The sequence below is a fragment of the Vanessa tameamea genome, chromosome 9, assembly GCF_037043105.1.
Source record: "Vanessa tameamea isolate UH-Manoa-2023 chromosome 9, ilVanTame1 primary haplotype, whole genome shotgun sequence".
In the NCBI taxonomy this organism is placed as follows: Eukaryota; Metazoa; Arthropoda; class Insecta; order Lepidoptera; family Nymphalidae; genus Vanessa; species Vanessa tameamea.
Window position 1 is genome coordinate 11,137,800 of NC_087317.1, and position 15,992 is coordinate 11,153,791.

The 15,992-nt window shown below is 33.6% G+C and overlaps 2 protein-coding genes across 11 annotated transcripts in view; one reads left to right on the top strand and one right to left on the bottom strand.

Annotated features, from left to right (window-relative positions):
* The window catches only part of LOC113397010 (uncharacterized), a 32,941-nt gene extending 26,955 nt beyond the window's left edge, over positions 1–5,986 (bottom strand). For all 7 annotated transcript variants that reach the window (XR_003368796.2, XR_003368795.2, XM_026635141.2 and 4 more), the window contains exons 1-2: positions 5,598–5,986; positions 4,495–4,631 (exon numbers count right to left, since the gene is read on the bottom strand). Coding sequence is in view for 5 of the 7 variants with exons in the window: in XM_026635141.2 (XP_026490926.2) it covers positions 4,495–4,631; positions 5,598–5,697 (237 nt within the window). In the remaining 2 variants the exon portion in view is untranslated. The remainder of the gene's footprint in view (positions 1–4,494; positions 4,632–5,597) is intronic.
* Positions 5,987–6,211: 225 nt separating this feature from the next.
* LOC113396960 (ribonuclease Z, mitochondrial) lies at positions 6,212–15,987 on the top strand. Of its 4 annotated transcripts, none has more exons than XM_026635053.2 (16): positions 6,212–6,427; positions 6,518–6,686; positions 6,824–7,010; positions 7,215–7,336; positions 7,410–7,603; positions 7,983–8,068; positions 8,560–8,725; positions 9,006–9,141; positions 9,719–9,959; positions 11,650–11,798; positions 12,069–12,287; positions 12,498–12,640; positions 13,304–13,479; positions 13,707–13,905; positions 14,456–14,688; positions 15,407–15,987. In XM_026635053.2, exons 1-16 carry the CDS (start codon positions 6,379–6,381, stop codon positions 15,710–15,712), a joined length of 2,775 nt encoding a protein of 924 aa, XP_026490838.1. In that variant the 5' UTR covers positions 6,212–6,378; the 3' UTR covers positions 15,713–15,987. The 4 variants fall into 4 exon arrangements, with proteins under 4 accessions (XP_026490838.1, XP_026490839.1, XP_026490837.1 ...); XM_026635054.2 differs by having other exon boundaries at positions 6,212–6,422; XM_026635052.2 differs by having other exon boundaries at positions 6,212–6,686.
* The last annotated feature ends 5 nt before the right edge of the window (positions 15,988–15,992 follow it).

Here is a 15,992-nt window from a genome sequence, read left to right on the forward strand (position 1 = left end):
TATCCTAATCGCATAAGAACCAATTTCCCATGACATAAAGATTATCGTAAATTTGTCTCACGTCATCTAAATGTCTCGCACATAGTCTAGGTTTTTAAATGTGAACCATCTGAGATCATTCAAGAATTTTTGGGTTAATTTGAATACTGTTTGAAAATGAATCTGATATAGACCAGATTTAACCGAGGTTAAAAGTAATATTTAGAGGAATATTTTCAATGTTTTTAAGAATGAGCGCAAAAACAAAAGTTCAGTAAAAATTTAACCCATTATGTTTCTCGGAAAAAATCGGTCGTGCCCCAGATATTTTACGTCGGTCATTGACATTGTACTATTCCGTTTTATGCATCTCAGTACAAAACATCTTTTGGATAGATTTGCAACTGAAAGAATATTATGTGACTACAAGTACCCTTTCAGTGAACTGTAAAATATAGATAATAGAAACTATAATACACTCGAAGAGAAAATTTTGTATCCTCTTTTAAGCATATTGTGCGCACAGAGAAGTCTGTGACTTGGCATAGTCCAAATTTATATGGCGTACGAGTAGAAAAAGGGCTGATGTCTTTGTATATACATAAATATAATACATTATGTCTATGTATATTAAATAATTATACATGTTTATTATTTACCTTACAACTAAAATTGCCAAATAAATGTCTAAATATTAAGCAACAACGCGTTTTTGGACGTAGGTTTTTTTTTTATTGACTAGCCACGTCTCGTCATTTTTCCTTATATTTCATATTTTTTATATACAAAGCAGATAGACTCGAATACGACTATGAATCTTCTCTAAAAGTCTCATTTAATAAGCAAATAATAACGATACAATTTCCGGCCACTGGTCGCCTAGTGGTACTATTTCATTAAAATATTTTTTTATATTAAGTCCAATAACGCATACTGGTATTTTTTTAAAACTTTAAAACTTATCATATTTTACGCAAGCATGTTAAACTAACCAACCACTTATTAAACAAAACTGATCTGAGACTACTTTTCAATTAATATACTTGCAGGTGGCTCCAGGAACTGACTCATTTACGAGTAATCAACAGACGCTTGTTTGTTCTACCGCTATTAGCTTTACTTCACACAAATTCCAATTTATTATAAATTTGTAAAACGTAATCTGAATGTACAGTACCAGTAAATGTACAAAATATTTCGTACCTTTTAGTATCATTTTAAAAAATATCTTGATTTTTTTGGTTCATTTTGACAACATTTTTAATGGATTTCATCACCAAAATTAATTAGTGTAGATTACGAAGACCGTGCCTTTTCCATGAAAAAAATAAATAAAAATTATACCTAAACCGCGCTTACCAGAAACGTTCCATTAGTTAATAGAGAAAATTAGTCTGAAACAGAATGTCTGCGGAATTAAATCAATTATGAGTTACGACTGACAATAGTACATAATTCATATCTAGTATAAAATAAGCTCACTTGAACTGTTTTGAATTTTTCGATTTACTACTGTTCTTGTTTTACAAGCTATTATTGAACTTGCAATGTTTGTTTCTGTAAGTCAAATCTTGGATGCTGAATTATGACCACTTCTTCTTATCCTATGGAGTTGAAATTTTACATGCTGCTTCAGTTCTGATGATAATTCTGTTTTATAGTAACCATGACCTGATTCTACACACATGATTGGATCCAATAATGGAACTTTTCAATTTTGTATATAAAGGTTTGTGTTTTTTAATTAATTTGTAACAAGAGTATAGTTGTGTGCAAGAGCCAAGTTAAAAAATCTCGTGCACATATTTTTCAACCGCTACCTGAGGATTCGTATTTCAATCCATTACCAGAATAAAATATACCATCGGTATTATATATACAAGTAATAACGCACCTACAGAATATTTGATATACTATAATGACGAAATAGATTTTGTGGAAAAAATATTCTTTTTAACTCAGATATATTTTACAACATAGTGAAAAGCATTAACGGTGTAACAATGACTTTGAGTTTTTTTATTAGTAATCGAATGAAAGTATTTAAATAATCACTCTTGTTTCTTACTCTACAACCGAATCGACGCTTAGGAAATGGACGTAACTAAATAATACGAGACGAGCGAGACACAAATTACAAGTAACACCGGCGTTTACCGCTACGTATCCGGTGAATAGTAAGTATGACTTATTAACGTCACCTTGTTATATCTGTTATTGTATAGTCACTGTTCAATCAAATGCTTAGAATCGCATGATTAAAGAGAAGATGTTTGATGAAAAACACTATTACTGAGTTCCTTGCCGGATCTTATGGGTTAAATCTACATTCTGAACCGATAGTACCTTTGGTCGAAGTTTAAATTCAATTTATTTTGTAAATTACAATTCATAAGTGCTATTAAGAGCCTAGAGTGACTTGATTAAAATTAAGTGGTTATTAAACCACTTAATTTTAATGGTGAAGTAATAAAAACAACGAGACGATTTTGTATGGGCATATTATGTTCCATACATACGTTGTCTAAATTTGTCACTCCATATAATTTACAAAGTAAATTAGTTAAGACATTATATATAGTATTCCGACCAAGATTACTGCAAAGAAATAATTAAAATGAGATCATATTGTGATCGTGTTAAAAATAAAAAATGAATACGTTTCTATTGGTTAGCGAATATATCTTCTTTCCAGGGTTTCATGCTTTTTAGCGACACTTTTGGCTTAAATAACTTTAACGTAGAAATTACGCGTACATATGACGCAAAAAGAGTGTGAATAACATATAATAATATTTATCTAATTCGTATAGTTATGAAACCTTAGTAAGATTCAACCTTTGCCGTGTGAAGGAATAATGTGAATTCAAATACATTTACAGAAGTATAATATGTAAGTCAAACTTACCTACACTAATAAAACATACATATTATGAGGAATAGTGGCCAGAACTTCGTTCATCCAAATATGCAGTTTACATGTACCTTTTAAAGAAAAGAAACACCGCCGACTTGGCTTAAAATCTGCCTAGTGCTGTATGGACAATGTGTTTCTTCGATAATGAGGCATGCGATATAAGCACTAATTTAATATTTTAACTACAATCCCGATAAGTGTCGACAAAACTAAAAAAAAAAAAAATGTTATCCGTACGTCGATGTCCTTCATACGATTTTATTTGAAGTAAACTTTTATGAAAAAATACAGTGCACCAAATGTAGAACATTTAGGTCAGCTTCCTAAACTGGGATAGCTTAAATTTTAATTTATCTGCACTATCGGAGTGCCGAGTACCTATTATCTTTTACGGCATATTATAAACTGCAGTAGAGGTCAATATTAATGTCCTCTAACTATATTTTAAAGCTTATATTCTTTGAATAAAAAAGAGGGCATCAAAAAGCCTACCAAATTGTGGTATATTAGAAATATATTCTAAGATTTTTTCCCGTTTGATACATGTACTCACAAAATATTCTTTGGTAACAAAATTACAATATAAATACATCGCGACGATATCATAGCTTCGTGTAATAAAAACTGAAATAAATATTCAATGACTAACAAACATTCGATACCTATCTTTACGTTCTCACTGACGTGGATGCATCATCGCGAAGAATAGATCTTGATGGTGCCAAATATTGGTTTACGATGACTAATGTCGCAGGCTGTCCCTGGGCTAATGAGTCGAGCAGACTAAGTATTAATTAGTGTGGGTACTGACCCTTCTGAGACGTGAAACTTGATAGCCCCTGTACTTCCAACAGCTAATAAGAATGGAATATCGATTGAAGGTTGTCTATTGCGTCATATGTCCAGACGGCTCAAATAATCTAAGTATGAATTATCATAATATGTATGACTGACAAATATTTTTCTTCTAAATACTTGAATTTATAGATCAATTATTTGAAGACATATACAAAAGGTTTTTTTTAGTTAATTGGATTTTCGTAATTATTAGTCAAGGGCGTCAGCGTATTTGGTATCAATGATTGACCCATTAATAGTTTGAAGGCACGCATAATATGATAACTCGTATTATATGGAGGGTACGCAGTGCAATGACCCATCGTCCGCAATTGATTAGATACATAATTTTAGCTTTTATTAGCCACTCTCTCATTATATAAACTTAACCAAAACCAAACTAAAACAAGATATGAATGCTGTAAGGTAATTTCAAAACTATTTTGTATGAAAGGCGTAACTATAGATATTTTGCAAACTTTTTAACATATTCATTGTTTTTAAACGCTCAATACTCAAATATAATTTATTTTATAGTATGTATATAATTTAGTTATACCTATTTTTAGATTTTTTTGGCATAACAATGGCTTCGAAAAAAGTGAATGCTGGATTTAATTTAAATAATTAGCACATTAGACATGTGGTCTGAATATATAAAGTATGTATACATAAAAAATTAAGACAATTTGTTAAAAAAAACACTCTCAAATGAAGGTTGATATAATACTATCAATCCTTTAAGTCACATTGTGACTTACCTTACAATCCTTGTGCCTGTAGCACCAGGTGCAACCAAATAATAGTCCTACAACAGTCAGCACCAACGCCAGCGCCGGCAGTGATGTGTACAAATTGCTTTCTGAATTCCATTCTTCCACCTGAGACCCACTGGCTTCTGTAACATTAAAATAATTTAACCAAAAAGTATGTAAGTGGGTGGTTTTAATAAAACACTCAAGGGAATGATGGATATACTCCAATTAAAAGCAAATCAAACTGGATAATGATGAATGCCAGAATATATGTTGTTATTGTTACTCCCTAGATATTATTGGTGAAGTTGAAAAATTTAAACCCTTCAACCACAACCTATACATTTTATATCTACTACTCTCTAAGGCATGTTTTGGTGGACAAATATTTAAATTTAAGATAATATAATTTTAACCTCATTCATATTCTACAGTAACAGGACTGGGACAGAACTATATGTTTGTTTAAATATTGATAAGTAATTTGTTTGATTAATTTCACAAATTACTCTGTCAAAACATTATTGTTTTGTTTCATACAACGTCAATCATAATTTTTTAAAGAGAACTTCACATAAATTACAGCATTTTATTTATGTTCAAATTTTAGATTAAAAATTACTACTGAATCATTTAAATAAAAAATATGCTAAAAATAAACATGTTTTTCATATGATGTCTGTTTAATTTATAATATTGGGATACTACATTTTTAAGCATATTGGAAAATATTGATTGTTAAAAAAAAAAAATCTCATGTATATTGCTAAAACAATTACTTAATTTAATATCATATAACTTCTTCCCATGTTTTAGTGAACCTTGTATCATTTTAAAATTATATCTTAAAAAGGAATAACTGAAAATTATGGTGTACAAATAATAAAAATTAGTCTTATACTATCGTTTAAATTACGATAACTATAAATTGAACTTATGCAAATACTACCCACATGTATTTAGACTAACAAAGATTATATTACCTACTAATAGTTAGGATATTCGATTCCGTTTTATATATATGAGATAAATGCTTACTTACGGAGTGAAAAGTTAATTTATATTAGATGTTAATTAAAAAAACATTGTTTTCTAATAAATTGACTTACCGTGCGGGTAGACCCGCAGCACTGGGTTAACAGGCAATCCTTGTACCAATTGAAGGCCCGTTGAGGCCAAAATTAAAATCACCCATAACACAGCCATCATTTTTACATTATTTGCACAGCCGTATTATTTTTCGTTTCATTATTTATCATTTTAATACATCACCACAACACAAAAAATACACGGTCCCTGACAGGTTTACACTAAAGAAAAAATACTAAAGCACTATACAATATTGACCGCAAAAATTGCGCACATGAAACATTTTCAGAGTTTAGATTATTTATAGCACATAAAATACAATTTTTATTAAGATTTTCGTACACATTTACATATAAATTGCGCAACCCACAGCTGTACAGAACGCCATTTTCGATTTCGATGTTTACAGTTCAAATGATCATTTATTCCTTTTTTTTAGCTAGTAACAAAAGATGTAGAATAAAAGATTGTGAATAAAACTTATCTGAATTAGTATTTTGAATGCCCAATTAAGTATTATTTTTAAATATTACTAAATTATTCTCCTGTAAGTAAATAGCTTTTATGTTATTTTGTTAAGTTTTGTATTTAAATTAATATTATAAAAAATAGTTATGTCAATGTCATAGTCATTAGTTAAGTCAAGAAATGAGTTGACATAACAGAAGAAAACATTAAAAATCGACTGACGCAAAAATAACTGTTCCAAATCTAAAAATGTGTTTGTAATAGAAGTTTTTAAAAATATAAAATTATGTATAAATGAGTAAGCTAGTAGCCTACTCTAATTCATCCTAACGGATGCTCGTAAACTCTGGCAAAATAAGAATAACCTCCAAACACATGTACGGTAAAATAATAATAGTTAATAAAGTAGTTAGAATAAGTAGTGTCCGTTATTACAGCAGCGACAGTAGTAAGAAATTGTTGGGATTTCTAGCCAGCATGCCGAAACCCAATTCTGGAAGAATTTTCGATGCACAACGCCAACGTCAACAAATAAATAAAAAGGCAGAAAAATATGGCCCTAGTACAGTATACTTACAGGTCCTAGGCTCTGGGGCTAGAGGAGCTCCTAATACTCTTTATCTATTTACAGATCAAAAGCGGTAAGTATATTAATTTAATATAAAATAAATATAATATCTTCCATAATTGCAATGAAATTGCATCATATTTATAAATATTTCAAAAGTGGATATTGGTTGTGTCTGGTATAGCTTATTGATGTATTAAATAATTTCAGTTATTTATTCAACTGTGGAGAGGGTACTCAGAGACTTGCCCATGAACACAAGGTAAAACTATCAAAACTTGACCATATTTTTATCACTAACAAGACCTGGAGAAATATTGGTGGTCTGCCTGGACTATCTCTTACACTCCAAGATGTTGGTGTGCCAAATATAACTTTACATGGACCTGATGGATTGGTAATTATATTACATTATAGTTTTATAAGACCTGAGACTGTTGATCTTTTTGTGTCATGAAAACTGTCTTTAATATTTTTCATTGTTTTTAAAAATATATATGCGTTTACATGCATAAAATAAGCAATTAAAATGTGAGCAGATGATTTTTATATAGATGTTATTTATTGTACACATAAAGTAATTTGTTGTTTTTTGTTTCAGGATGAATTGTACAATGCCACAAAAAGGTTTGTGATTATGAAAGAAATGAATGTCACTATGGCCAAGTGCAGCCCTTCTGTTGACTTTGAAGACAATGTGATGACTGTTAAATATGTTCTTTTGTAAGTATTTTACATTAGTTTACAATCAATTAATTTTAAGTATATTACAAATATAATTATTTTCTTTTTACAGGGGACCTGAAGATAAAATTTTAAAAACTGATTCAACACCTATTGCAAAGAAACCGAAACTTGGTGGTGAAAATCATGACAGTAAATTTGAGGAGTTCATTCATGATGACACTGACTATTACAAAAGGGAAGTCAAAAGCCCCGATGAACTAAAGAATACATCTCCAAAATTAAAACCAAAAAATGTTGGCAAAGGTCAGTATACATAGTCAATAATATGATTGATTGATATTAATCACCATTAAACAGAAACATACATATAATTTAAGTACATATTCCAACTGAAAGATGAAAGGAGTAAAGATAAACAAGCCTTATTTTTGAGATTTATGTATTATAATTTTCGTTTAATATCTAGATATAAATTCTTCTTACTTACTTAAAATCTTACTTAAATCTGTTAATATATATTACTTAAATCTTACTTAAATTAAAGTAAGATGTCAATAGTAAATTTATATTCACTTCTAAAGTTTTGATAACAACTTCATGGATATTTAAAACAGTGATTTATAAAAATATTTAATACTTTGAATAAATTAAAGTAATGAAACATTTTCATTTTATATTTCAGATGCTCTGAAGTCGAAGAACGAAAAAGTATTGCATGAACTGCAAAAACAAAGTCATTGTACTGTAGCATATATTTGTACTTTGAAGGTGTGTTCCCTAAATCTACTAAATACATAATCTAATATACCAAGAAATGTTCTATCAATATGATGCCACTTAATAGATATACTCTCCAAGGTTTGCGCTTGTCGCTCGCATTTTAAGTGTTGATTGTAAGGTTTTAGGCATAAAAAGTAGCCTATGTCTTTCCTTAAATTTCAAGTTTGCTTCATACAAAATTTCATCAAATTCCGTTTTGCGGTTTTGCGATGAAAGAGCAATAGACAGACAGATAGAGTTACTTTCGGATTTATATAATACCAGAAGCGATAAAAGTATTTATTTTGATATATAGATCAATTTGTTACTACGAACTGTTCATTAGAAATAAATTATATATTTTTATTGTATTTATGGTTCACTATTTTGGCGATAATGGCTTACACATAAAAGATAGATATTTGTGTTAGAGCACTTTTTGTGCCACTGGTAACTGAATCTTCAATAGTCAACTTGATGCATTTTGTACTCATTTTCAGAAACGTCTCGGTACACTTGTTCTAGAGAAATGTGTAGAATTCGGTGTCAAACCAGGGCCTCTGCTTGGGCAACTGAAAAGTGGTCAAGATGTGGTGCTGCCAAATGGTAAACTAGTGCGGTCAAAAGATGTGAAGACACCAGACGATCCCGGCCCAGTTTTTATAGGTATTTGGATTATATCTTATTTTCTTCTTTAAATGTAATGTGTAAAAAATTATTTGTCAATCACATTTTCGTCATAAAATTTACTGTTAAGAATTTCTTTATAGTTATTATAAATTATGGCTATTTAATAAATGCCTAGCGAAAAGAAAAGTTCATAGCTACCTTACTACCTACATAAATTCCAATTATTTTTCCAAGTAGCCATTAGAATCGTCTGTACGATTGAATTAAATGAATGCTGATACTTAATATTGATATTGATATATGCTTTGTGTTTCAGTCCTGGAAGTTCCAGATATATCATATTTGAAAGAATCAGAATTCGCTGCGCATTACGACGATAAAATGAACCCGCCAGAGAACATTCCTACCGTTGTCGTGCACTACACGCCACCACACGTCTTTAATGATCCCAAGTAATGAAATTCTGTTTGTATTTTTTAAATATTTATAATTTGAAACCAAAAAAAAAGTCACTTTTAAAGGTCGAAATTTTGTTAATGAAGTATTTAGAATTTATATTGCTTTTTTATATGCTTTTAATAGTGCTTGCTGGTGTAAAATTAAATTATGACACAGGTATGACCATAAAACAGTGGACAAGTTTAATTGAATTTGCTCCAAATATTCTCACTGATATAAAAAGACTTCTTTTCTCTCTTTCTTAGTGATTAAGTTAAACAAGATATAATGAATGGATATTAAAAAATAAATAACTAAAAACCATTAAAAGTTGTCTTTGTCCAGTAGAGGTTCGTCATCATAAGTTAATTATTCTAATTACAGAACATAAAAAAAAACAAACACCAAATGTACGCTTGTCACGTTAATAGTATGCATTTAAAACAAGTTTTATGTATTTTCTCTTAAATTTTACAGTGAGGTATTACAATAAAAACGTCACCTCATTTATTAGTATTGATTTGGAATCGAAAATAAACAAACGACTTACGCTGCTCGTCCGCAAGACGCTCACCGCCCGTCCCCCGGCAGGTACCGCGCCTTCATGTCGCAGTTCGGCGCGACCACGCGGCACCTGGTGCTGAACGCGCACAACTCGTGCATGGGCTCGGAGGCCGTGCACCGCTCGCAGCACCGCCTGCACCTGCTGGACGAGGACATGTTCCCCCTGCTGCGCGACGCCAGCGTGCCGGCGCTGTGGGCCCCCGGGCCCCGCGCCGGCGCCGCGCTCGACGGGGCCCGCCTCAGGGGCATCGAGGAGCTCAAGAACAAGGTGAGACGGACTGTGTCCTTCGATGACGAGTATGACAGTTTAATAAAAACAGCGCGTATTGCGGTATTTGGGTGAAGCTGTTGTCTTTGCTGCTAACATGCAGCTAACATGGGTTTGACTTGTATCTTGTTTATAGTTGGAATGGCTGTTTTGCTTACTAAATACTTTCAGATTATATTTATCAGTATTTAGTTCTGTGTATTTAGCGCTGAATAAACCATATATTAATTGTATAACCACATATATCTTATTTCCAAACAAACATTGTTTGGAAGCAAGATGCAATGAGCGAGCCCGAAAATATTTATTAAGAAAATTTATCCTGTCGACTGTCTTGATGTTGCAACTCGTACGATTCCCACGTTATGTGTTACGAAGAATTATTGAATTCACGGCGATCGCTTTGGTGGTCTTTGTGTTGTATTCCATAGAATGCTCGAGTAAGGTGTTACGAGAATTCTCGAATGTGGAATGTCGATGAAGTATAAATAAATAAATATTGGACAACATCACATACATTACTCTGATCCCAATGTAAGTAGCTAAAGCACTTGTGTTATGGAAAATCAGAAGTTACGACGGTACCACAAACACCCAGACACAAACATAGAAAACTAATGAACTTTTTCTACATCGACTCGGCCGAGAAACGAACCCGGGACCTCGGAGTGGCGTACCCATGAAAACCGGTGTACACACCAGGTCGTCACAAGTATAGATAGCTGAGTGATCAATACTCTAGTCTAGTGCAATTGTAACAAGCATATCATTTATTTTTCAATTAGAATAATCACAGGCTTATGTACTTACAAACACAATACTCCATGTATTATGAATCACGACCTCAAGTATAGCCTGGGTCACCTCCGTTATGGGTTTTACCAATCTCGTGAGTTAACTCATTATATCAAGATAGTGTTCCGATATCATATTATGTTATCAGTATGCTAACATAAGAAATATTTACTAGCTGGCCGACATTGGCCCCTGTACAAATTATTAATTTATTGTAAATCGTGTTTTTTACTATATGCTATTGTAAAGGCGAAGTATTTTCCACCTGCACCTTATATGAAATGGCCTCCGATATCTGAAACGCTGGTCAATGTCAGATTAACTGTGAGCAATAAGCGTTTATAAGTTAAAGTCAAACGACCAATGACTATTTAGATATACTCGAATGGAATTTAATCAGCTTTTCAGCAAGTATGGTATGAAAATTCAGACGATTTAATCGTCCCAACTCAGAAAAAGCTGCATCAAGCCTTATCGGCATTTAAAGTGATGTAAAAAAATGTAGTCCGTAGCGGTAGTTCAATTTGCGTGATCGGTGTGGGAATTGTGAAGCGGTTCGTACAAAGCTGGAGTTAAAGAGAGGTCTGGAGGCTCCGGGGCCGCCACAGAGGAATAGAGGCCCTAATAATTATTTTACAAATTAATTTGATCATTTTCATGACTGCCAGGAAGCACTATTTTATATACTCACTATGCTCTTTGTATCGGTTTCTTTTAAAACAATAATTTAAGTAACGCTATTATCATTTGACTATATCTAGTGTAGTACCTAAAAATATCTTACATTAAAATTGTTAACTCGTCGGAATCTTTGCTGTGGTTCCCCGCTCCCGTGGAGGCTCCAGGGTAGGCCAGCCAAGGTTGCCCAGCTCTTAATTCGGCCCTGGGATTGCAGATCGCCGAGGCGCAGTTCCAGAACATCATAAACATGGAGGGCTCGTGCGGGGACGCCTCGGCGGACGGCGCCGCGCCCGCGCGCCTCGACCTCGTGGCCGCGCGCACGCTCACCGCGCTCCACCTGCGCCCCAAGAGGGCGCTCGACAGGTGCCACTCAGACATGAGAACGACTTCATTTATCTTATGCTTCTTCGGAAGAAGGTTCTTACGAAACGAAACATTTTTCGTTTCTAAGATTAATCAAGAAATATGCAAAAACTTATATACGAGTGTTTATGCCGTATTAGCCGTTTATTCGTGTTTTTTTTATTTTTATTTATTTAATTTCGAATTGAATATTCATCGCTAAGGCTGGACGATGTCTGTCAGGTTAGTTAGTGATTTATAAATTATATATTTAAGAATGCTGTCTAACAGATCGGCCGAACCGAAGCTCCATATACAAGAGTATATCCAGGAGGCAATGGACGTGGATGGATTCGTTGAAAGTCTAGAAAAATTCCGAAAACTAGTTGAGAAAATTCGCTATGGCAAGACCCAGTCTCAGCAGGAGTATCCGAAGGTAGTTTTCCTCGGAACCGGGTCCTGTATACCGAGTAAGACGAGGAATACGAGTGCAATTGTTCTACAAATTGAGTAAGTCTTTTTTGTTATTGAAAAATGTTTAAAAGTATTTGGTGTTATTAATTTTAATATAAAATTAATTAAAATTTTCTTACGTGGAATTAATTTTAAATGCAAGACTCATTACTTCCTGTTCAGATTTATTAGAGTAAATTTAGCTATTTATTTTTTTCTATAATTTATAATATAAATCCTTATCGCTAACGTTTCTACCCTATCCAGTGAACGTAGTGCAATGTTAATGGATTGTGGTGAAGGCACATTCGGTCAACTGGTTCGCTTCTTTGGACCAAAGAAAGTCAACGCGTTCCTGAGGACACTGAAGGCCATTTATATCTCTCACCTACACGCAGACCACCATATCGGTAAGAATTACATTTACGGCGTTCTCAGTCAATACCCAAATAGATAAGATTCTAATTTAAAATTCTATTAGATTTTATAATTTCAATTATTATTTTATTTTAAATATTGACGTGATATCTCATTTTTATAAACGTATAAACCTTTTGGGAGTTTAAATTAAATCTTGATAGTAACGACATTATTTATTTATTTGAGGTTACGTCGATGCTTTGTAAGAAAAATAATTCCATATAAAATGTAGTCTTAATGCTATGGCATTTTTGCCCACTTTTAGCCCGCACATACATACATAGCTAGGTATGTATGTAGCGCACATACATACCTAGCTATGTATTAACTTACTTATATTATAAATTATAAAGTTTGGATGGATTGATATTTGTTACTGAATGATGCCAGAACAGCTAGACGGATCTGAATGAGATCGAGCACAGAGATAGATTATAGTTTGGAATAAGTCAAGCCGCGGGTTTAAATGAATTTTGCTGTTTGGGGGTTGAATAAACGAGTAGTTCGTACCTACTAAAACGAGTCTTCTAAATACCAGTCCTAATTATTTACCATTCGGTTTCAAAATTTCATGATGGACTTTTAAGATGTTACAACTAACTGAGTCATGTCTATAATCTTCGGTAGAATGCAACATACAAGTATTGTTTCAGGTCTAATAGACGTGCTACAGGCGCGTCGTCAGGCCTTAGACGAAGTTGACGAGGAAGCGCCTACAACTTCCGTGTACCTGCTCGCACCCGGACAGATCGTCTCCTGGCTATCCATATACGACAAGGAGTTCGAGAGGATTCAAGATGAATTTACGCTAATACCTAATCAGGACTTGGTAAGAGAGTCGAATTGGCTATGGCACGACGCCTGTAGTGATCCGCCCACGGACACTGCGAGGAGTATAAACACTTGCCAGCTCGCTCCGCGCTTTTACGTTTTGGTCTCCCGTGTCTCTGATCACATGTTCACTCATATCAGTAACGGTGCCGAGGTGTTTTTGGATACCCTCACACGAATAAATATATATAATATACATGAAACAAGTCGTGGTTACTTTCGAAGCTGGAGGACAAGAGCCCGGAGTGGGAGGCGGGCGGCGCGCTGCCGGCGGCGGCGCGGGCGGCGCTGGGCGTGCGGCGCGTGCGCACGTGCCACGTGGCGCACTGCCCCAACGCCTTCGGGCTGGCCGTCGACGTGGACGAGCGCTACAAGCTCACCTACTCCGGCGACACCATCCCCTGCGCGGAGCTCGTGAGCATCGGTGAGTCCGGCCCGAGCTGTTCCTATTCCCATATACCTATACCAGTGATTATGACGTAAAGCCTTCTTTTCCAAACAATTTTATTATTATGTAAGTCCTTTGTCATGTAACCCTACTAATTCGAGGTAGAAACTCTTATCAAGAAAACCACGATACTGGTATGTTTTCATCCAAAACGCTCGTTTGTATTAAGTATGTAGTAAGTAACTAAGTTTTGTTTTTTCCTATTTAAATTTATTTCTACTGTTTATGTATTTAATGTTACCTTTAATTTACTAGTAGGTGATGAGCTAGTTATCCTTAAAACGCCAAAAAATAATGAAGGCTGAGATTGTCTATGAATTATTCAAATATTTTATAGAGAATTTCGTAAACACTGTCTAAAGTAAATATAGTAAGAATTAATTCTTAATGTACCTAATATACATTCCGGACAGATGGTAGCTTTACATTTAATATAATTCTGTAAAATGCCAATTCAGAAGTGCATATATCAGAAGCGTACCTGAATAAAGATATTGTGATTAATAAAGTAACTGGGTAATTACAGGCAAAAACTCAACACTATTAATCCACGAAGCAACAATGGAAGACGAGCTCGCAGGAGAAGCGCGTATAAAGATGCATTCGACGACTTCCCAGGCCATAAACATCGGGAAGGAAATGAACGCCAAGTACACAATATTAACGCACTTCAGTCAGAGATACGCGCGACTGCCGAGACTCAATGCGAACATATTGAACGACAACAATACGGTCGGGATAGCTTTTGATAACATGCAGGTACGTGCTATGAATTAATAACTAATTTGTATGCAGTTACTAAATGTAATTCAGGCCGCCCCTTCAAACAGCTAATTAGAAACAGTTCTTTTTTTTTTTTAATACTACTACATTTTTGTACTCATTCCTTTTTTTTTAGTAATAGTTGATTTTTTTAATAGTATTTGTTATTTGAATAAGTATCAATACCAACGTCATAAAAAAATATCAGTAAAGTAATGCACACTGAGTTAGTCTTTAAGGCGTGGTAATGGTTTTCGGATAAGCTTTAAGAAAAATAACAAAAAATATGTGTTAACCTACACATGCTGCATTTACTATTTTCCAAATATAATTGAAAAAATAGAAAGCAATAAAAAAATATATTATGTGCTGAACGCTTTTCTCCACAAATACAGGGCGCGAGGTGTGAGGTTTTCGAGTATTTATTTATTTAATATTTATCGGTAACGCCCAAACGAGCAAGGTCAATGACGTGTGTCCGTCCAAAGTGAAGCTAACACTGTATTGTTATTTGTATTTTTTATCATATAAGAATGAGTTATCAATTAGACTCAGTTAATATTGTATGCAGCATTTCCTTATAAATGAATACTATTGGCTCTTCCGTAATAAATAAATGTATAGAAAGGTGTGACTGCGAGATATCGCCGTTTTTAAGCTTAAACTGACAAAAAATTACGAAAGCAAACTGGACATAAAGAAAACATTTTTTCAGATAACAATGAACGACTTAGAACTCCTTCCACACATGTACGCCCCACTACAACTGATGTTCGCCGAGCATTGTGTAGAGCTTGAATTAAAAGCGGCTAATCGAGCGCGACTCAAAGACAAGCAGAGGTTATCCCCCACCCTACCGATGGCTAATTCTATACGAAGTTATTCCACAAACAACCATAAAGATGAAGAGACCACGGACAACGACAAGAACGAACACAATGGAACCACAGACAATAATGAATCGGATCATCAGAGAAATGGTGAAAATGTTACAGATAACGATCGTAATATAATGAGCTAGTGTTTAATTTGGTTTTTAAGTTTAATAGTTTTGTAGTTTTATATTAGCAGCTTAAATAAAAAAAATATTCTTGTACAAGTTACTTGAAGTTGAATGGAAGAAGTATTGCTTTATTAAAATAATATATTATATTATCTCATTCAATAGTAAATAGTTGAACATATAGTTATCATTATAACGTGATATGTTTTAGTTTGAATCATTTACACTAGTGTAACTAAGATTGGCTGTTATATATAAAACCTGAAATAAATATTTTTTAATGTTGAGTTAAACTGTC

Excerpts from the sequence above, each read along its gene's own strand:
- LOC113396960 (XM_026635052.2), top strand. The coding sequence starts at position 6,379 with ATGCTCGTAAACTCTGGCAAAATAAGAATAACCTCCAAACACATGTAC. Across the intron at positions 9,960-11,649 it reads TCGAGGAGCTCAAGAACAAG|ATCGCCGAGGCGCAGTTCCA; the intron begins GTGAGACGGACT and ends CTGGGATTGCAG. Across the intron at positions 13,480-13,706 it reads TAATACCTAATCAGGACTTG|CTGGAGGACAAGAGCCCGGA; the intron begins GTAAGAGAGTCG and ends TTACTTTCGAAG.